At 39.4% G+C, this 22,483-nt stretch overlaps 1 protein-coding gene across 2 annotated transcripts in view; it reads right to left on the reverse strand.

The window, feature by feature from the left end:
- Positions 1–10,150: 10,150 nt before the first annotated feature.
- LOC122779636 (roundabout homolog 1-like) overlaps positions 10,151–22,483 on the reverse strand; it is a 128,735-nt gene continuing 116,402 nt past the window's right edge. For both annotated transcript variants that reach the window (XM_044042179.1, XM_044042180.1), the window contains 11 exons: positions 21,605–21,644; positions 21,239–21,393; positions 20,752–21,117; positions 19,407–19,526; positions 19,186–19,321; positions 17,210–17,362; positions 15,388–15,857; positions 13,861–14,004; positions 13,547–13,768; positions 13,164–13,300; positions 10,151–11,497 (listed from right to left, as the gene is read on the reverse strand). In XM_044042179.1, the coding sequence (XP_043898114.1) occupies positions 11,483–11,497; positions 13,164–13,300; positions 13,547–13,768; positions 13,861–14,004; positions 15,388–15,857; positions 17,210–17,362; positions 19,186–19,321; positions 19,407–19,526; positions 20,752–21,117; positions 21,239–21,393; positions 21,605–21,644 (1,958 nt within the window). In that variant the 3' untranslated portion in view covers positions 10,151–11,482. The remainder of the gene's footprint in view (positions 11,498–13,163; positions 13,301–13,546; positions 13,769–13,860; positions 14,005–15,387; positions 15,858–17,209; positions 17,363–19,185; positions 19,322–19,406; positions 19,527–20,751; positions 21,118–21,238; positions 21,394–21,604; positions 21,645–22,483) is intronic.

Genomic DNA, 22,483 nt, shown 5'->3' on the forward strand with positions numbered 1-22,483 from the left:
CGTCTGATAACATGCTAATATTGTTTATATGTGCACAAAGAACCTGGTGTAAAGTTTAACATGACCTCCTCATTGTCAAGTATGTTAACTTACTTGTCTCCCTGATACTATCAAAGATGCCTAGTGGCCCTTCTTGACCGGGAAGAACAAAGATGTGACAAACTTGAAAAAAAACACTTATCTTATTTAAAATTTAAGAAATATCAAATTTTCGACGCTTACTATGAAGAATATCATGAGGTATTTATATATAATTAGATACAGAATTTAAACTCATGGAATATTCACAGTTTTACACGGACACAATAGAAATATTGATACGTTTTGAACATTATGTCATGTCATAAATATGTATATGTTCATTTTACTGCCATGTATTAGAGACAAACAAAGAGAGAAGAGGTTTAAGGTCATCCCATGGTGGACAATCTCATCTCAAGGATCTTAAATATGGCCAGTGGAAAAGAAAACAAAAAAAAAATCTGTCTCCCTTGAGCCCAGTATACTCCACCTTTTCCTTCCCTTTAAAAACCTTTCTGCCTCATCCAACAACCACTTTATTTATTTATTGGCCATTTTCTCCCTCTTTTCTCTCATACTCTTCTTCCTCTTAAAATATTTACCATAAAGATACAAATAAAGTGAAGTTAATAGTTTGTATATTTGTACTATAGACACTTTCACTCTTCCATTATAAAACAAAAGTTAAAGCTGCATATACAGGTGGTGTGTATGTGTGTGTGTGATGCATTGCAGCCTAAATATTTTGTTGTGTGACTTTGTGTTTTTTCACCAATTAAAAGTAGAGGAAAGAGAAATAAATCCATGGTTGAGTCCTCGGAGCCCAATTACAAGGTGTAGCTCAATATACTGGTCTTGGTTTGAAGGGATAACATTACGGGTCGCTGTGGTCTTGGTTCAATGAAAAATCAGTTTACAGTAACACTTTTTCTTGCTGAAATTCTTTTTCCAGCCCTCAGGAGAACAGTGTGGACTCAAATTGCAGCACTTCTTTGAACATTGCCACGCGCCACTGGAGGAATGTAAGCGACAACAATCATGACAAAAAACAAACAAACACTGGACTGTGTTCATTCAGTCACTAATTATTTGATTTCTATTTTAAATAAACATATACAAAGCCTTCACATTGTAAGCATTGATTTTACAATGTTATGATTGCAAAGCTATAACATTTGAACAGGGATAAAGGAATGGAAGTTTCAAGTCAACTTTATTAATCCAACACTAGTTTGGCTTTGGGCAACTAGAGACAGTTATTATTTTAAACAATACAAAAAGTATGAATGTTACTGTTTCCTCATTATTATTTAGTAAAGAACAAGTCAAGTGAAATAATATTCAAGTGAGTTCTTGGATTATTAAACTCCCCTTTAATTATAGAATAGGATTTCGCTCTCTCTCACACCCTCTCTCTCTTTCTCTCTACCCCTTTCTGTCAGTTTTCCATTTCCAATTTGAAATTCATGCCTGGGGTAAGCTTGTTCAGGGGCAGCAGTGCTGCTGTGCATGCAGCTGACCCTCATCCTGTACCTGCAAGTGGAGCAAAAAGTATGTTGAATGTTTTATATCATATCACTGCTAAAAACCTGTGTTTGTCCTACTGTATTAAATATCTGATTTATATCAGGTTTATTCAGGCATTACATTCATGTGTAAGAGTTCAACTCATTGACAACTTCCAACCAACTTTCAGTCACATCATTCCAATTCAAATGCCAATGATCACATAGTTTGTTTTATATGAAAAAAAAAAGTTGACATATTTACTGAAGATATACACTTAATGTTGGCGTGCAGTGTTTAAATGGGAGCAGTTGTGTGGGAGCAGTTTAAGACGCGTGTCAGAACAGGACAAACAAGGAAAAATGACAAGGGGTTAGGGTTAAGAGAGCTTGCAAAACTTCACTGTGTTGTTTATTTTCTTCGAAAACAACCAACATTATGACTTGCACATGAGTTCTAGTTCAGGCAGGAGACCTAACTGAATTCATTATGTTGTATTCTCTTTTAATATTGTGCATGACAACCTGACACACCTACACCAAACCGACTGAAAGAAAGAGTGCCACTGGTAATGCATCAACATCAACATGTGAGTACAGTGTGACTGCAAACTGTTTATAAGTTTAGGAAGGGACAGTGAGTCATTAAATTCTCAATATATGAGCGGCATCACGTGATGAAAATGTCCCAACATGTGGTGAACAACCTTTTCATGATGATTATGAGTAACCTTGCCTTGGAGAGGCTGATATGTGACTCCTGACATTTGGCTAATTGCAACATTTTAATGGCGCGGTGGTTTTACGTGCACTCCACCTGAGACTGCAGCCCCGAGGCTAAGCTAAAGGCCAGTCGTCTCATGGCCTTTAGCTTCCTGTGTGACTCATTTATTTTCATCTTTTTGTGACCCTTTATGTGCTTCTTTTACATACATTTCCACTTGACATTGCGGCACGGACATGAAGTGGCGAGGCTTCTCTTAGAGGTCTCGTATACGGGACATCTAGATAAATACAGAAAGGGCGTTTACATGCTGGTATTAATGCTTCTCTCTGCTGTTGGTGACTCATGGAGTAAAACACACGGTGTCCAGGTTTCAGCTGAGACAAGCACTACTGCTCCTAGAAACAGAACCAGCTGAAGTTCCTGGAAAATCCTGAGAGAGTACATACATTTGTAGTTTAGCCTTTCTGATCTTGACAGCCTTTCTCTGCACCAGTAGTTTTCTTCACTTTTGGTGTTTCCTTGGGATTCTCACTCAGCTAATACAAAATCCCATCAAATGTAAGTTTAAGGTTTAAACTGGTGTATATGGGTATCTACTAATGCTATCTGTTGATCCAGGTCCAAATCATTACTGTTTAAAGTATTGAAATTGTACATGCTGTGTACATGCAAGTCGTCTTTATTTTTTATTATCAAAACAATGCCATTTTGTCAGGAAGCCAAAACCATACTTTATACTGTATACCCGACATACAGTATACCCTATATCCTTTTGTGTGGTGATCCTTTCATATCAGGTGCAGAAATCCACATTTGCCAGCTTTCATATCTTAACCTTAAATGCAAATTTATTTTAGCAAAACTTTAGACTTCACGCTCTGTTTTTTTGTGTGTGCTGCCACAGCTGCCACTGTGAATCCTCTCAGGGCATCACAAGACAAATCCTCCCCTGGTTTGCAGTCAACTTCTATTGTGACAGACGGTGATATATCTCCATAAAAAATACAATTTCTCCTCTGCTGCAGGATAAGCTCCACCTCGGCACTTTAAGAGAAAGTAATCTTCTTCAAACACAACAGTGATAAATTTGAAATTTGAAATTTGAACCCCAATTAATCCCCCCCTCCCCCCGGCCTTCTTCTCCACCCATGACTCCTCATCAACACTGGTGTCGCTTATCCCCCTCGCCCCCCAACTGCAGTGCCCTCCATGCCTCCAAGTACGTCGGTGACAGAAAAAAAACGAAAAACCCCCACTTCCTCTCAGAGCCGAGAAATGCTGCCTATCTCTGACACCACCTGTGTAATTCACTTCTGTGAAGCTAATCAATGTCCTCATCACCTCCAGACTTCTCTCCTGTAACACAACCCCAACAAACACTCAGCACACTTGAAAATCCCGCTGCCTGAATGACTGCATGAACACGTTCAAGGGGCCTGAAATCACAGCACCTGCAGCAAAATGCAGGATAATATTTTGGATTATCTTAAGATTTGACATTTTGTTGTGTGATAACGGAAGGGGAAAAAAAATGTCTGTATAGATCTTTCCCCCCCGACAGTAAGAGTTATTCAGGGCTGACAGCCATCAGTTTAGCCTGCTCTGTCAGCCTCTCTGCCACATTTGCCCTGGCTGTCATGGCTGGCTCTTTGTCAACAGATTGCTGAGAATCTGCTGGATAAACACAGAAAATTTGAAAATGAATCTTGGCAGCTCACATACACACACAGGCCCATGCACAGGCATACACATCTCACACAGTATCTAAGAAACTAGGGCAGACACTTGTGTATAACCTACTGTCCTTGAGAAAGGAATGGATGGAGATGAAGGCAGCCATTCAGAAATTGATTTCTGCAGCGCATAATGACACAGAACTGAATCGTATTCATAATTCAGTTTAGCTGCAATAGAGTTATGGGAATAATACATTAAGTGTATGATCATGATCATGAATGATAAAAATCACACACACACTTCAGATTGCACACATTCATTTGCAAACGACAGGGAAACAATGATGCTGCTGTTCAGTTCCACTGCTCGAGTTCACATTATTCACCCACCATTTAGTCGTTACAGTGACATCAGTCAAGCTTAAAGTGATAATTGCACCAAGACGGTAGATCACAGGTTCAGAGCTGTTGACAGCTGTGCGACTGTAAAATAGGTCAGCCCTTGTGCACAACTGGGACACGCATAAACCAAGGTCTGACAGGCTTGATCGAAAGTTGTCTTTGGCTTCTTACCTACTGTGCTGTGGTAGACACACCTCTCAAAGACAACAGTTATAAGGGCAAAATCCTTAAAGTGTCAAACTCGTGTCATGTGGTCCCCAATACAATTGTATTCAAGTAGTTCCTCCAGTGAGACACTTCACATCAAGTTATCGCACCTGTAAAAGAATTAAATAAATTCAGTGGGGACTTTGAAAACACGGAGCTCAGCCCCCTCATTTGTACTGGATTTTGCCTCCTCTTTTTTTTTATTTACACATCCAATAATTATTATTGAGAACAGCAAATTATTGTTGAAGATACAGTACATGTGACAACAGGCCTGTTTGTGCTCCTCTGAAATCAGTTGCGACACATGGAAATTGCATTACTTCACTGCTGATGTCAATACATTTCAACAATGTTTACCCATCTTCAACATTTAGGTTCTGTTGTGAGTAATGATGTGTATCCCATGTGTAGCCCAGGCAATTGCATGGGTAAATAGATTCATTTCCAAAAAGTATGCATTTCATTCAGTAATATATCTTACCATGACACATCTTTCATTCACATCATATTTCAAATTTGATCTCAGTTTTGCTTCTTTATTTATTACAGTAGTTTGGTTTGTTTTGAATTTTATGTTACTTGACCTCGCCTGGCCCTCGACGTGGACACAGTTTTTAATGTCGTTCCCTCCTGTAATTGCGTTTGACACTCCCATAAAAGCAATTAAGCTCCATTCAAGCAGGTGTAAAATGATTTCATAGACAAGTATAGTTCTGATTTGCCCGGCAACATTCCTGTGCTGCTCACAGGAAGTGATTTGTTTCACGTCAGTACTTACGAGGGCAAGAAGGAAGCGGTACTGCAACATAGCGTTAGTAAAACTAAGTGGCTGCAACAGGTTTGAGTATAGGACAGAAAACACCAGGACACTTAGCTACCACAAAGACCAAAACAAAAGTGATTGTGACAGCTAACACCGGCAGCTATTGTGCCTACATGTGACATAATGTATGCATCAAATTATTAAAGAGTCCCGGGAGAAGGACTAGCTTTAATTTACTTTGGAGCCCTTTTCCTGGCTCATGCAACGATTCATCATGGTAACATCAGAACAGTATTAGGGATGAATTATAAATATAAATCTGTCTACTGCAATGTCTTCCGAATGTGTGGTCTGTCTATAACAAAAGGTGTCAGCTGCTCCTTCAAGCTCAACACTCCTGCAGAAATAATGCAATTTTCCAGGGTCTTTGAATGCATCTCATTGGCTGCTCCCATTGGCTCAACACACTGTCAACCCTGCATTACTCTAACTAGCTCTCATTCACTGCAGTTTAGAATATTCAACAAATATTGAATAGCGTTTTTGCTAGAAATGCCCATCCCTTATCAGTATTTAACCTGGTCTTATCCCTCGCTTTGTCTGAAGCTTTTGTTGAAAAGAACTAACTTGCTTTGCAGGTAAATCTCAAACGTTGCCTTCAACTGGACGTTTGGACTTCGTGTTTCTTCCCTTCCTGACTTAATGGGATGCAGAAAGTTACACATTGGTCCTCTGCTTGGATTGTAAACACTAGTAAAATGAGCTATTGAATTATGTCTTGACACTACTCAAGACAATGTCATGTATAGTTTTATTTGAATTAGAAACCTTAAAAACACTGGTGGCTCAAATGTTCGGACACGCCTCATCAGTCTTCCTCAAAATGTTCTTTTGCCACCACCTTCTTATGGTGTCTTTGTGCCGAAGTAAGGACAAAACTGGTGCTCCACTCAGAAGTGTTGTCCTGCGAGGTGAAGAGGCTATCCTTGATACCTTGGATCCTCTTGGCAGTATGTCTTCCTGAAGGCCAAAAGTAATAGAGTTGGAAAACAGCCAAGCAGGGAGTTTAATTGTTGTCTTGGCTGAGTGGAGCTCTGAAAGACTTTAATTATTATGATTACAGCTGTGGCTCCTGGTCCTGTACCGGTCAGGGGACCTGCAGAACTGGGCCATAAATCTAGAGATTGAATTAGCAGATGAATTTTCCATACACAGACAGATTTAGTACGTAGACACACAATAATTGACCTTTTTAGTTCAACTGAAAATATATATATATATATATATAATACATATACAAATTCATCATGTTTGCTGATAAAGGTCAGGCAACAATTGTCAATTAACAGGAGCGGAAGATGTAAAGTGATTGGATAAAGTGGAACTCATTTGTAGCACTGCTTTTGGTGTCCACCATCAAAATCTGTTTTTTCAAGATTAAATATTTGAATATCATATAAATTAATACAGTGTATTTCACAATTCTTAATTCGATTTGATTTTCAATTTTAAGGTCACAATTCCATTCAATTCTCAATCTTTTTTCTCACAGATGGGTCTTTAGGTCATGATCACGCATCTAATGTTTTGATTCCAATTTTGAATTTGAATAATAACCGATCAATTGGAAACTAACGATAAACAAAAGAAGATAAGTCATAGAGGATACCTTATGGTCTATAGTGTGCTTTTGAACATGAGCTGGATCAGTGGGATATTTTAATGATGACAGAAGAGCAATATACTTGTCAGTTGTTTTCCTGTCTTCCTTTGACTCATCCTTGATTTTCTGATCATCTCCATGACCAGCATCATCGTCACTTCTCCCCACAGATTCATCTGAATCCACCGGTTTCCTCAGTATCTTCTTCGGCTCTCTCTCTCTGATCTCATCATCACCACTGTCATTATTTCTCTCCATTGAATCCTCTGCATCTGCTCTTTCCCCACCACTTTCATCATCTCCCTCCTTGATATAAATTCTCCGTCCTTTGAATTGTCTGCATGGGCTCTTTCCTCTACATCTTCACAATCCACTCTCTCACTGAAACTTTTCATCATTGTCATCATTTCTCCCTGGAATATCTTCATCTTCCTTATCCTCTACCTGCCGAGCATCCCTTGGCTCGCTGATACTGTATCTCCATTATCACTACCTGTGCCGTCTTTATCTATGGTGGAGCAAATAACAATATCTGTATTACTGTATAGTAAAGGGTTGGTCTATTTAAATGTTTAAGACACAGACTTACAAACACATACATCTGTCCTTATCTCCTCCCTTACTTTTGCCTCTTTGGACCCAATTTTTTTAAAGAAGAGCTGCTTCCTCAGTTCCCTCTGTATGTTCTTCAGTTTTCTTTCTCTCCTTGGAATCCTGTAATCATATAGGGTATCCCATCGCTAACCCCCATATTTAAGTAAATTCAAAACGTAATTCACACCCAGCTTTAAAGTGAGGATTACAATTCATGTATTCAATTCTGTCACAGCATCGGTATGACTATTAGGAGAGCTCACACTAAAACTATATGCATTTTGCCTAGCCATCAAATAATTCTGAGGAAAAAAAAGCACAACAATGATAAATCCAATGTGAAATAGCTGGTATCTCTGCAACAGAAGAGGCTCACAGATGTTGGCATTGGATTTGCAATGAAAAAAAGAATTAAAAAAGAAATGTAGCATAGCACCACTCTATATTGACCATATAGAGTGAGAGTGAATGGTTGAATGGTTGTTTGTCTTTATATGTGGCCATGCAATGGATTGGCGAACTGTCCAGGGTGTACCCTGCCTATCGCCTTATGTCAGCTGAAATTGGCACAGCTCCCCCCGCGGCCCTCCTGTCGAGGATAACGCAGTAAAAAAAAAAAAAAAAAATGGAATGTAGTATAGCATAAAGGCAAACTCTCATGCTATGCCCGCAGAGATAGCGGCAAGAGTGGGGATGCAGAAGCTCTCAGTCAAAACGCCACAAGTATTTTGATCAGCGCTGAATATTGTCTTTGGGGTATAATTTGTGCACAAATATTACACCTGATTCTCTCGAGGAAGGATTTTTATATTTCTGTTCCATATCAAGTTCACAGGGTAGCTAGTATAACATAACACACCGCCTTAGGTAAATCAAATGAAATGCCAAATGTTATCCTTAAAAGCACTTTTTTTTAAAGTGCTTTTAAGGAGATTAAGATTAAAACTTAATCTTTACAACCTCACACAGCTTATTGCTGCATTTCCTACCTCGCATTGTAACAAAGTGTTGGGGATCTGAGTTGGAACATATCAGTATGACACCTGAACATGGAGGGGGTTGGATAAAACTGAAAACTGGATGGTGTGAGTAATGGATGAGTAACATCTAAATGGGGATGAGTCTTCAAGTTTTATTGTGTCATCATTGGAAATCATGAAATTCATCTTTTTTTGTCTTTTATGCGCTTCCTTATTTTGACATATTGGGAAACCACAGATTTTGTAATGGACAGACAATGAATTGTAAGCAGGGTGAGAGAGAGCCCTGAATTACCCTTACACAAGATAGAATGAGCATCCTCCAGAGCAGGGGCATGATTGGCAAGAATACAGGGAACATGTGAAATCTAGATTACAAATGATAGGAGTATTTATGCCTAAACTGTTTATTTCCTCATCCCGGTAATTGTAAAGTTTGGGACAGAGGGACATGTCTAGAGAATGTTCAATGGAGGGCCAGACTTGGATGAAGTGCAAAAAAAAAACAGTACTCACACGCATGCCATACACACACATATACACACTGAAAGACATCTCTCAATCTCGCACAGGTGCTCTGCAGATGAAGGTTCCTAAGTGAGGTTAATTAAACAGCGTGCTTCATCACAACTTCACAGCTTCTCTGTCTTCACTTGTACAGTCACACAACAGCCCGGGTTTACACATGGGACAGTGTGAACAGAATCACCACACTCTTCAGATTTATTTTCCATTTGCGCTTGAATAGCACTGTAGGTTAATTATGAGAATCATGTTGATAACTTTTTTTTGTCTGCAATATTTGCATACTTTATAAAAATCTACTCAATTTAGTTTTGTGTAGCAAAAAAATAACATTATCACCACAGTTGATGGTCTTTTTTTACTACGTGTTCATAACCTTGAAGGTCTTATACGTAAAATGATTTTTTTGGAGTCAAATGGGCCTGACAGTCAACATTCTCAAAGGGTAATTTGTATATAGAAATAGTTGTAAATAGTTTGAAATCATTTTTGATACCAAACTGAAACGAAAGGTACATGGAGACAAGTCCAGCCATCTATTTGTGTGCTCTTGATGTGCTCCGTTTCAGCACAGGAAGGTCGCAGCAACTCACTGCCTGCTGTTGCCTGCCAACAGTGACAACGACAACAAATGTCAGGCATGTGTTAGAGGTACATTATGAATAGTAAACATGTTCGTTCAAAGTCTAAGTAATAGTTACACGACTGTTGTGACAAACAGCCGGAAAAAAATGATGTCTGTCACAAAGTTAACAGGAAATACGATCAATTATTAGGTGATTATATGGTGACAATTATGTGTATTGTCAAGTAAACATCAAATCATAGACTGGTTGACTATTAGCTGCTCATCAGAGTTGGGAAACTGCACTTGGATCTGTAAATGTGTACTATTTTTCCATTTTCTTTTTTTTTTCTTACAAAGCGCAATATTGGAGCAGCAAAAATGTTCTTTCCTGGAAAGTGACATAGAAATTGTGCATTCTTTAGGGAGCATTAACTCAAACGGTCATGCGCCACAGTAATAGCGCCTTGATTATTGCCCTTTCAGCACTTTGCTGGATTCATCTATAGATCAAGTTACAGAAGAGAGATGGACAATTATTTGTTATTGAACAGCAATATTTATTTAAACAGAGTAGTTAAAGTGACAAATGTGTTCCATATGCTGTATAACCTGCAGAACAGGGCAGGACAATGTGACCAAAATCTATATCACAATGTAAATGCAACTATGCAAAGATAAATAAACAATAATATACACATTTATATATTTTAATAACAGTGCCAGTTATACTGGCTAATATCTGGTATGTGTCCAGTTGATGGATTTGGACCTCTAGTCTGCACTGTACAGGAAAACTAGTTGTAGGTTCTTTTTTGTAGCTGTTCTCACTTTAATCCAGGCAATTGTATTTATTGAAAGAATTCAGAGTGAGTAATTCAATATGTATGGTGCATTGTCCAGCCCTGCTCCAAAAGTTATGCCCAGAGTCAAGGGAACACAAAGTTTTTAACAAGAAATTGACGCGTTGGTGAGAAATGATAAATGGAACCAGTCCATGACCAGAATTTTCATCATCCCAGAGGCGGTTCGAACAAAGCAGTTAAGGTGTGAAGTAAAACCTCCTACAGGTGAATCCGCATGCAAATCTCTTCAGTACAAACAACAGATAGTTCAAATCTGAATGAAAGCAGCTCCAACGAACACAACTGAACGCACAACCACAATCAACAATTCATTTTCTCGGCCCCAAACCGACCCTGATGAAACGACTGATTTCCTCCAGACTGAAATCTGTGTAACAATGACTTACAATAAAATTAAGTGATTGTGCTTTTATAACCAAAAGTAGGACAAAAAAAAAAAAATAAAAAATACAAAGACAAAGATGTACATCACTTATAAAACATTAACACCGCTCTATAAAATTTGAATTTGAAGCACTTCTGTGGCAGTAAACAATCTCGACAGTTTACAAGATGGCTGGCAATGACTGAATATCGATTACAGGAAAAATATCAAGACACTTGACAAGCAAAGATCATGTGGACCACGTCGAGTGGTCCTCATGGACAATATTTTTGTAGACACCCACGACAGTCATCGAATGTGCATTCGTCTTCATCTTCAGTGAGCAACCAGTGCCTCGGGCTCCTGGAAGCTGCGCACCCAAGAAAGCAAACAAGAAACAAAACAGTGCATCAAACTGAAGTCCACAGACTTACACATGAAAGCACCTTTTTTTCTTTTTTCATTGTTTTTTTTTTTCTTTTTCAAACACCTAATGAGAAATTTGAAGTAGAAAATGATAGCATGTATTGTGCAGAATTTTTTTTTTTTTTTCCCCCACGTGGTAAAGGTCCTTCATCTGAAGCAACTTGAAGGATTTTCCTCATTTGCGGACAACACCTCTTAGCTTTTCAGAAACTGTGAAAACAGAACATTGTCACGTCAGTTATTCAGTCGATCAATTCATTCATTCATTCACACGGCACCTTTCATGCACAGTGATGTAACGCAATGTGCTTTGCTGAAAGACAATAGAATCAAACATACAGGCATGAGGGAAAAAACGCCATTGTAGAGCTGAAGAATCAGTGATGAGGAAAAAATACAAAACACTTGTCAAGGTGCGTGTATTCGTCCTGAACTGCTCAGCACAGGACATTGGGGACAAATACACGAGTGCATGGAACAAATTTTCGGTACGTTACCACTAGTGTCTCGTCTCAGAATCAACTGCATTTTTACTCGGTCTCGGACAAAGCGTACTCGGGATTTTATTTCAAGACTGCAACTGTGGGGATATCAATAAATTGCCTGTGCATTTTTGGATTAACTTGTTAATATCATTACCGTGATTTTGCGTAAAATCGCATTGCTTCGGGTTACATCCAATAATTTTTGTCACCGGCTGTTAACGGGCGTCACCCCTCCCGCCCCCTTTCGCACGCCCCCCCACACAAAAGTGCATGTGAGTGACAGGAAGGAGAAGAGGCCGTGAGAAGATGTCAGCCAATTCATCTATAATCAAATGTGGTGAACCTGAAACCACAAAGACTTTTTGTGCATAAATACCTCACAGCACAACGACGCTAACGGAGACGGATGGGACCACGTCCTCGGTCTTGGTCTTGTCTCAGTCTCGATACACTGTGGTCTTGGTCTCGACTTGGTCTCGGTATAGGTGGTCTTGACTACAACACTAGTTACCACAGTGAGCCTCATATGGAGAATGCAACTGTGAAGACAGAGCTTGAGGAGCCATGAGCTCCTTCAGTCTTTATTAACAATTTGGATAAATCTCCTCTGTTATGGCTTCCCTTTAGAAAGATATGTACTTTGAAATTTGCATTTTTTTTTTGAGAACCATAGGTTAAACTAATAAGACAATATACTGATTAAGTAAAATGAACTAACATATAAGAATAGTCTTATAAAATCAAATAAAGGTTCAGTCAAGAATTTTTCAAATGCAAACTAAAGGGACTTTTTGCCGATATGCTATGATATGATAATACCGATATAATCTTGCATACTCATGTCACAGCAGAATCATTTACATTAACTTCATTGAGCAAAATATGTAAACGTAAAAAAAATGGAGGCAGCAGCCTATTTAGTGAATGACCTGAATGGCAAACCATAATTAACAGTCATTGTAAATAAATATTTTTAAAAAAAAAGAACATAAAAATAATATGCAATAAAGAGGATATGGTTGTTAAAAAACAGATACATAAATATAATATTAACATAAAAATGAACAAATAACAATATTATAAAATACAATTAAAAAGTGACACAGAAGTAAAAGTTACATTAAATGTGAGACATTTTTCAAAGTCACAGTGGAGTCAGTTAATCTCACACAGACTGAGAAGGGGATTGATAAAGCAAATATACAAGCCAAGTTAAAGAGATTGATCTTAAGAATATCAATATTCCCAACTGTGGGTTTTTATTCTAATGTTGGGATATTTAAGACGTTAGGGATCGAGAGGATTCCGTTAGTCATCGGGTCAAAGAAAATATGTTCACACAGAGGACAACAACTATAAAATCAGATTTCTGATTTCTGATTCCCATTCACCTCTTCATCCTGTCCTCCCTGTTTCGTCCGCGAGTCTCCACATGACATAAAGGTGGATGGGTTGGGATGGTCAGACTCCCTCTGAGCCTGACCTGAGGGGAAAGACGGGCGACTGTACAGGAGGATGTCCCCAGATTCTGAAGGACAAACATGCAACAAATGTGAATTGTCTCGATGCTTGAGTGCATATTCAAACTTATTTTATCTTATTGTCTCTGACCTCATGATAGAATCATTAATCACTTTCCTCGCATGGATAGATATACACATATACAATACATATTAAAACTATCATAAAATATTAAAAAGATACAAGCAGCTAGAAAGGAATAAAGGTAATGAAAGGTTAGAGGTGCAGGGAGGTGTTGGAACCCAGTCGGTACCTGAGCTCTGTCGGCCCTTGCCACTTCCTTTCCCTCCCAGTGGACTCTTGTGCTTGTCCTGGCTCTCCCTTTGCTCAAACGCGCCCTCTCTCACCCTGTGAGTCCCAGCGCTGCCTCGTCGACCCCGCGCCTCCACAGAGCCCATCCGAGGCAGCGTGGCCCCCCTCGCTTTATAGTCGCCATGGGACATCTGGCTGGAGAAGCTCAGGGGCATGCAGGTGTCTGAGGACACAGCAGAGTCACACAGCGTCACACAGAGATACAGAGCAGTAAATGTCTCGGTTAAAATGTCTTAATATCGTTTTAATCTCGACCGTCATTGAAGACGTCTTTGGGTGGTGGGCAGCCTTGTTGACCACACTGGCTCGGTTTATGTCTCCGGGGTCTTTTATGTGTTATGGCAGGACTCATGTTGCTGTCTGTGGACAGCGGGCTGCTGGGACGCTGGTGACGCTGGCCTGGAATCAAAACAAAGATTCAGCTCAAATGTAATATGTATCATATTATATGTGTGCCTGTACTATGAAGCAGAGGTTACAGTTATCCAGAAAATGAATCCAATCAGTATAAATCAACCTCTAACACCTCAAATGTGCACCAATCGGATCACTGAACCAAATCCTATACATAATACATACATATTGCATTTATTTTAAATATTGTGTTGAATATTTTGATATTGTTCTGTCCTTTTGTAAGATTTATTTGTATCAGTGGATACAAATAAATCATGTTGAAATATATTTGTGAAAACAAATGAACAATACTGCTGAATCATTATATCACATTTAATCATGAATTCATTCCCATCAGAATTCCTCACAGTGTTGATGCTTCGACTCTCATTCTCTCTGTGCAGCTCAGCTCAAAACAACATGAAATAACATCTGAAGCCTCGGGTGTGTTTGATTAGAAAAGAAAACGATCCACACACGGATCAATATTTCTCTTGATCAACTCTTAACAAGCTTCACTCTTTAATTGCTTTGGTCATGAAAACTTAAAAAAACAGTCCAATGTTTTTTTCTGAATCTACATTTTATTCACCATGAAGTGTCTGAAAATGACCACATACACTATTTGACATTTTAGCTTGTATGTAATATTGTGAAAAACACACTGTGCAATATCATTGCAGATGTACATAATACACCCATTTTATTATTCTGTTTACATAGTCAACTGTTTAATATTATTTTCTTTTATCATTTAATATTTTATATATCTTACATATACCCCATGTTCATAATGCATGTTTATTATTATTTACCTTTTTCTTATTTTTATATGTTATCTTATCTTATGCTTATTTATGGTTCTTGTGACGTAAAATGTGAACATGTATATTATAATATTGCTGGATATACTGTATATATATACATATACATATGTATATGTATATACGTATATACATATACATATGTATATATATATATATATACATATACATATGTATATATATATATATACATATACATATACATATATATATATATGTATATACATATACATATATATATATATAGATTCAACAGGATTATATGAGGAACTTGAACTTTATAGTATTGCTATCTATTTTTCCAGTCAGTTTAAGTCAAACCAGACAAAATGTAAATATATCTTGGGTTTGTTGACCTTGATTCATGGTACAGACCTCTGATTGACTGAACTGTAATATGGAATATAATAATCTATTATACCCTATATATTTTATATGATGTTGATTACAATATACAAAAGTTATTTGTATGAATTGATGAGTAACTTTTGCACAAAGTAAAAATAAAATGAAATAGAATGAAAGTTGTTGTCACACAGCCTTTTTCTAAAAAAAGAAATACCTGGATCCTCGGGGTATCTGCACATGCGCAGGCCTACGATATCGCGTGAAGAGGCCACCGCCTGGTTGAAATCGCCGTCGGTAAAGAAGGATCCTTCTGAGGTGCTAACAACACTGGACCTGCCTGATGAGATGTTGTCCTCAGATGCTGAGCCCCAGCTGTTCACCATGGAGCCTGTGACTGATTTGTCCAGATCCCCAGTGCTGGAGGCTGGGGTCTGGTCCAGGCCATGGAAGAGCAGCTTGTGTGGAGTGGGGAGGTGCAGCTGGTGTTTGTGCTTCTGCTTGTTGTGGTGTTGGCTGTACCGGCTGTCGGCGAGCTCTGCGTCTGTCTCCTCCTCCTCCTCCTCCTCCTCCTCTTCTTCTGCCTCCTCCTCATCCTCCTCATGTTCATCAGTGTCCAAGCAGAGGGGGATGGAGCTGTATGTGTGTGTCGGGGAGAGAGGACCAGGGTGGCTGCTGATGTGTGGGCTGGAAAATGGAAAGTTAAGGACAAAAAAAAACCAAACATGTGAGCATGACTGTCACAACAACATTCTTATAGCATTGAATGTTGTGTCAGGGATGAGTAAAGGTACAGTAGGCAGGATTTTGGGGGCATCGTTGATAAATGATCATTTTTATTAAATTGTTATTAATATTATTGTTATTCCATGGTTTGCAGTCCTTTTTGAGGGGGATAACCTGCATAAAATGTCTGGAAACTTCACATGACAATCAGGTGTGGTGAAAATGTGACAGTCCACAATTGAAAGTCTTTTCAATTTTGATTAAACTTTCTGATGATTTTTGACCAAACAGGAAGCCAGCCATGTTGCATTTGGCATCCACGTGGGCGATTTTCGTAAATGAGTGTTTGTTGGCACAAATGTTGCTGAATAAAGGTGAAGCGAGTTGACCGTTAAGTGAGGGAGATCGTGAGGTCAGGGAACTGCCGGACTCCCCGAATTATGTGTCCTTCCATGTCCTAGTTTTTATTATTTTTGTATATATTTTTGTTAAAATGTTAAGCAACAAAAATATTACTTCAGTTAAAAAAAATACCCAAGAGAATGAAGTTCATTCAAATCAAATGTTCCAGACTACTTTAGTTTGAATAGCAATAGAAGTTTAAGTTTGTCAACTATTTTACCTTTATATATATTACCTTTATAGTCTTAGACTACCGTTTTGCCATTTACCCATTCACTCAAACGTTAATACTGCACATCATACGGGTGATTGTCTTACCCAGGGGACACATGTTGACTAGTGAAGCCAAGAAACCAGCTCAACCACTGCCACCACTAGAGTTTAAATGTGTCTCCTGATGTTATTAGAATGAAAGAAATCCATCGTTATTAACATCTACGGTGGCGCGGCTAACAGTGGCTTCATCTTTTCTTAATTTGGATGGTATCTGGGGTAAAAGGTCAGCCGCCATGTGAAGTAAAGCAAATGCAGCTGCGTTATTTGTTTGTGGTGCGTTAAATATATGGAGTGAACGTACACTTTTGACAACGGCGAAACAAACCTTGCATACAGAATTATAACAAACTAAATAAATAAAATAAATAATAAACTCAGGGGGGAGCGTCAGCGGTGGGTTTTGTATGTCAGTGAGGACAAAGTGGTAGACGATGGATGGATGTTTATGGCGGTGTCGTAAAGATATGTACTCCGGAACTGTAGGGTAAGCTCCGCAAATCTCATATTTGAACTAAATGAATTCATCTGTCGAGTGTGAAACATGAGATCAGATATGAGGAGAGGCTCCCAAAATGTATACATTTATCTTTTTTCCAAACCTGCAATCCTGCCTACTGCAACTTTAATCCAGTTACCTCAGGTGTTCAGCTCCATTGTGCAGGTCACTATTCGGGTCCCCCTGTGGTGATGTCATAGGTGGGTGACCAAAGGACACTTCAGGCGGGGACGAGGCTGGTCCTCGCACAGGTGGCGTAGGACAGGTTTCTGTCCTCTCCTCTGCATCAAAACTTTAAAGAAAAGGACAAGTGACACATATTGATGTCTACAGGAATGAGAGGTGCTTGCAGTCCTGACACGTTAGTCACCGCCCATTTGGTCATGAATTGTAAATGCCTCGGCCCTCCATCAAAACACAAACTTCCATTATCGGAAAAATGAGTGTCCAACTGGTGTCCAATAACCTTTGTGCACCCTCGTTTTTTGCATTCCTGAAACAGTTCAGTGTTTATGTTCTGTTTACTGTACGTGTCATTAAATACTTTTGGCCGCGCAAAATCTGCTGTCACACTAAACTGTCTGACAAGAGAACAAACACATATTCTGCCACATACCTAAGTTGTGTAATTTAAAAAGTCTTGCCTGTGACAACAAGGACATGTTTTGACAGAGAGTCTGCAGGTGTGTGCACAGCAAACAGCTAATTAAGACGGCACGGGCCTGACAGATTTATCATCTTAACGTTTACAGCTTGATGATTAGCAACTTAGTGCACAGTATTTCAAGTTAAGCATGACACTTTCAGCTCACTTTCTCAGTTTATCTCATGCACGGGTTCGTCAAACTGTATGAATACTTGTATGCAGCACTGGGAGAAGCTGATACGGGTCAAAACCACAGCATCAGGTAATAAAAGACGAAAATTACGCGGCTTACTGACAAAGAAAACAAGTGATCTCCCACTCCCACTTTGACCACAAAATTGTTTGTTACCAATGTAAATAAATATTCAGATTTCAAATGTCAAAATGAATTTAATTACCTATAATTAAACCTCAGCTGAATGACTGCCTATGATTGTACTTGTAATGCATGCCTTGCTTTTATATGGCGGCAAAGACAATTGTCCACATGGTGAACAATAACGTTTCACCACGTCAACAGCAACCATAAGCGTAATCAAATGTAAAATCTGACGCAATGCAAGAACCTAAACGCGTCGCATTATCGCATACTATCGAATGCCTCACAGAGCACAGGCTGCGAAGAGAGCGGTGTGCCGCCGGCGTCATGTGACCAGAGAATGAGTGATAGCTACACGTGTCTGACACGCTGCAGTGGAGAAAAGGAATGTCGCGTTAAAAAAAAAAAGCAGCAGCAACATTTCAACTCAGTCATGTTGCAGTGATTGATTTCTTCCATTATGGGTGCAGAATATTTGTTAGCACACTTTGGCGTTTTGTTTCATGATGACTCAGTGGTAACTGCATCAGCACAACTAGGCTATTAACAGGATAGATGTATATAACACACTGCAAAAATCAGCGTTGGGCAAGTTAAGAAGATGTGAGTCACTCAAGGGGGTGATGAGTTGAAAATGACCAGGATGGATACACTGTATATTAGGGCTGTCAAAGTCAACGCGTTCATCGGTGTGATTAAAACAGCTGATTAATTAATGCAATGAAATCATTTAAAACAATAACGCAGGTTTGTGTTCTGACATGAAAGCCGGGAGTGATCCGTGCGAAACAGTCACTTTGCCTGCAGTCAGTCAGATACGAGAGACTGAGACAGTAGCTGAAGGTGGAGAGAGGTGCCATGTTTCTTTTTTGTTGTTGTTGTTGTTTTTACTGTTGCTATAATTCAATAGCCATGAAATATTAAAGGATTTTTTTTGATTCATTGCTCTCTTGAGTGACTCAGATGTGTTCAACTTGTCGATGATCCTTTCTGTAGCTCACGTGGGCAGCACTAGTGCTGTTTTTGTTGTTGTTGTTGTGGACTAATATCAGTATTGGTAGATACTCAAGGCTGTCATATTGTAATTGGTATAAAAAAAAAAAGAAAAGTGTTGTGCCATTCTGAGTGTGGCTTTTCCGCCCCTCCTTACCTTCTGTCCATGGGTAGGCTATAATCATCACAGTCCCAGGCATTGGCATGAGGAGCAGACGGGGCCTCTCCCCAGCTTACTGCATTATGTTTTGGCATCTTTGGGGCCCGCATTCCCTTCTTTTGATTCTGACTCCCTAGAATGAGTGAGAAAACACCAAGGTCAGCACAGACCTCTGTCTTGCCTCATCAATATTCACCGTGTGCAGCTGCTGGCCTCACCTGAGGTGCTGTTGCTGCCTCTGTCTGAGCTGTGGTGGGAGCCTCCTGTGCTGTGATCGCGGCTCTGGCAATAGCTAATGGTTTTGGGATGGACCCTCGCCTCGTTTCCCTGCAGGTGATCTTGAGACGGAGCAGAAAGTCCATTTGTAACATCTTTTTTTTGCTTCCTCATGAAAATATCACATCCAGGGTCTATGGGCAGAAATACTAGATACCACCTCTACGTACATTGACACTGTTGCACTGCATTGTTCTAATGAGATATTTATTCGCAGTCTAGAAGTGTTAAAATAACTATTTATATCTAACTCTTGGTGTTATATTCACACTATGAAAATGAATGTTGACATCCTTCCTGGAATGTGTGTGTGTGTGTGTGTGAGCAGAGTCCTTGCTTACAATCTGCAGTCTCCCCATTAAATGTGACTGACTCTTACAAACTGGACCTTTAAGTGAATTCTATGAGTTAGTTCACTGAGATAAGGCTGAGGTGACAGAACATTTGAAGTCCTCCTTAGGTCATCACAGAGAACAGATAAGAAGGTGCAATTAAGTGGAAAAAAATAAGGGCCGTCAGTGGCTGTAGATAAACATTTCATTGTTGCTTCCATCTATTATTGCAGTAATATTGTCGGAATGTTAGAGTTTCCTTTTTAATCCACACATACAGTAAATCCCCTCACAGCCCAAGGCGTAAGCAAAATGATCCCCAGGGGAGGGATTTTCTTTTTCTTTTTTACATACTAAAGAGAGATCTTTAAATGTATTTAGATAGATAAAACGTGTTTATCTTAAGTTATATGGTTTTACTTAGATTGTCTTCAGAGCACGTTTGCACATCTCAATTCTAAATGTTCTAAATTTTAAAACCAAATCCGTTGAACACGTTTACTTGTTTAATTCAAGGTCAGTATCACACTTCACACTTCATGTAGAATATGAAAATGCAAATTAACACTAGGCCCCGTTTGTGATTTTTTACTACACTTTAAGGAAAGGTAAGGTACTGTACATTTATATATAAATGCAATTTATACTATTACATTACCGAATCAGTTCCATGAAGCTCTGTATCAATATGGAAATGTTACGTTTGTATTTAATCTTCTAATCAATACATTGGCAGCAGGATTTCTCCACTGCACTGAAATTCAGAGGGTGAAGTGGAGTGACATATAAACCATTGTGTTTATTTGCATCTATTTCCCCACCTCCCACCAGTGTATACATTTTATTGCATTATTTATGTTTTGTTTTTTTTTTATTTTCAAAAAAGCTCATAAAAGCAGGCTGATGAAAAACCTACCAAATGGCACGAAGCAAATGCGACTGACCAATAATTCACCTCTGTTTAACATGTTCTGCTCCATTATGTTGTACTGCATCTGTGCTGCCATCTCCTTCGGTATGGGGGGAGGGTTGGGGGGCTGCTTCCAGCACGGCATGTCCAGGGGCTCCGCGAGAGCGCCGCCAGTAGAGGCTTTGCTCTTGATGCTGGCCTGGATGAGCTGAGTGGTGGCGTACGGGATGGGCTCATACATGGCCGCCGAATCCCCCCCCGGACTCACGTAGCCCATGTTGGCGTTGTTGAAGGTTTTAATCTCATTGAGCTTGTTGGAGAGGTTCACGTCGCTGTAGATGGCCATCTCGGGAGCGAGCTGGCCCCCCGGTTTGTTTTCCGCGTGGTTTCCATAGTTGGCGATGCAGTCAGCTGAGGAGGAGCGAGAAGAACGAAGCAGTCACAAAATGTCACAAAACCACAAAATGTTTGATATTTATCAGACACACACACAATCTTGTGAGCCGAGACCTGACCTCAGCTCTGCACTGACCTGGCCGGCTGTATGTTGTCATGTTGCTGTCACTGGTACCATTGCCATTATTACAGCAGTTGATGCTACAGTCCTTGTGATTGGCACATGCATTTGGCCAATTGTCTGGCAGCCACAGCTGGTTCAGAGGTTCACCCATACTGAGGAGGCCGGGTCTGCAATGAGGAGCATCACAGTGCTGTCAATCAAAACCTGCTGTCTTCATATATCTCCCAGACATAGAAAAGGAAGAATAAGCACGGGGTGGGACGTGTCCATGTCATCATTTACAGAAGGAAGACAGCTCCCCCTAGTGTACACCCAGCACCATTGCATTTATTCTGGTCCTCTTTTATAAGAACTCAAAGGGACACAAATATCACTCACCTGCCAGCACCGCACACAGATTCCCCTCTTTGATACGCAACTGCGAAGAGAAACAGAGGGGGGGGGAAAAAATACATGAAACCGTGACGAGCTGTCAAAAAGAAGACAAGCCAAAGAAAGGGAAGAGCATAAAAGGCAGGAATAGAGTCTAAAGAAAGGTCTGAACTCAAAAGAGGGCACTTACTTCAATACACACTTCTATCCTCAAGGCACAGAGTCTGGCTGTCAGGTTTAATTCCAATAAAAACAACACAAATAGTTCCTTCTACCTTTACCCACCTCAGTGTGACAACAACATTTCTCCCACATAACACGCGTTTTACTCAATAATACCATTTCGTGTATGAACCTATAGTGAGCAGGGGCAATGCAAAAAGGGAATTTTTTTTGTGTCATTCTGCCAAAAAAAACCACAAAACAATACACTTAGTATGACACAGTTGTGAACAAATGTGACGTTTTCGTTTGTTGTGGTGAGAAAATGAGCACTCTATCAGCACATCACAGTTCTATTATTGTCAAAAAAACATAAATCCAAAAATTCCGTACCATTGTGGTACTGATCGATAATGACACCGTTTTGTCATCTCGATCAATATGCTTTCTTCTTCTCTGTATTTATCGATTGGCTGAGTGCAAACAATGAGGTATATACTGTTTCAGCATTCAGTTTTGTGTTTTCATTTCATGCTTAACATTGTCGTACATTGATATATGACTATAAAAGACCATTCATTGCAATATTTGATCTTCAAGGCCCCATTCAGACCTGGTATTAACATCCTTTTATTTCCACCTGTTCTGATCAATGATCCTCCTGTTTAAATGGAAGGAGTATACATATAAAAACCTATCTATCTATCTATCTATCTATCTGCA

This window comes from Solea senegalensis, linkage group LG13 (assembly GCF_019176455.1).
Source record: "Solea senegalensis isolate Sse05_10M linkage group LG13, IFAPA_SoseM_1, whole genome shotgun sequence".
In the NCBI taxonomy this organism is placed as follows: domain Eukaryota; kingdom Metazoa; phylum Chordata; class Actinopteri; order Pleuronectiformes; family Soleidae; genus Solea; species Solea senegalensis.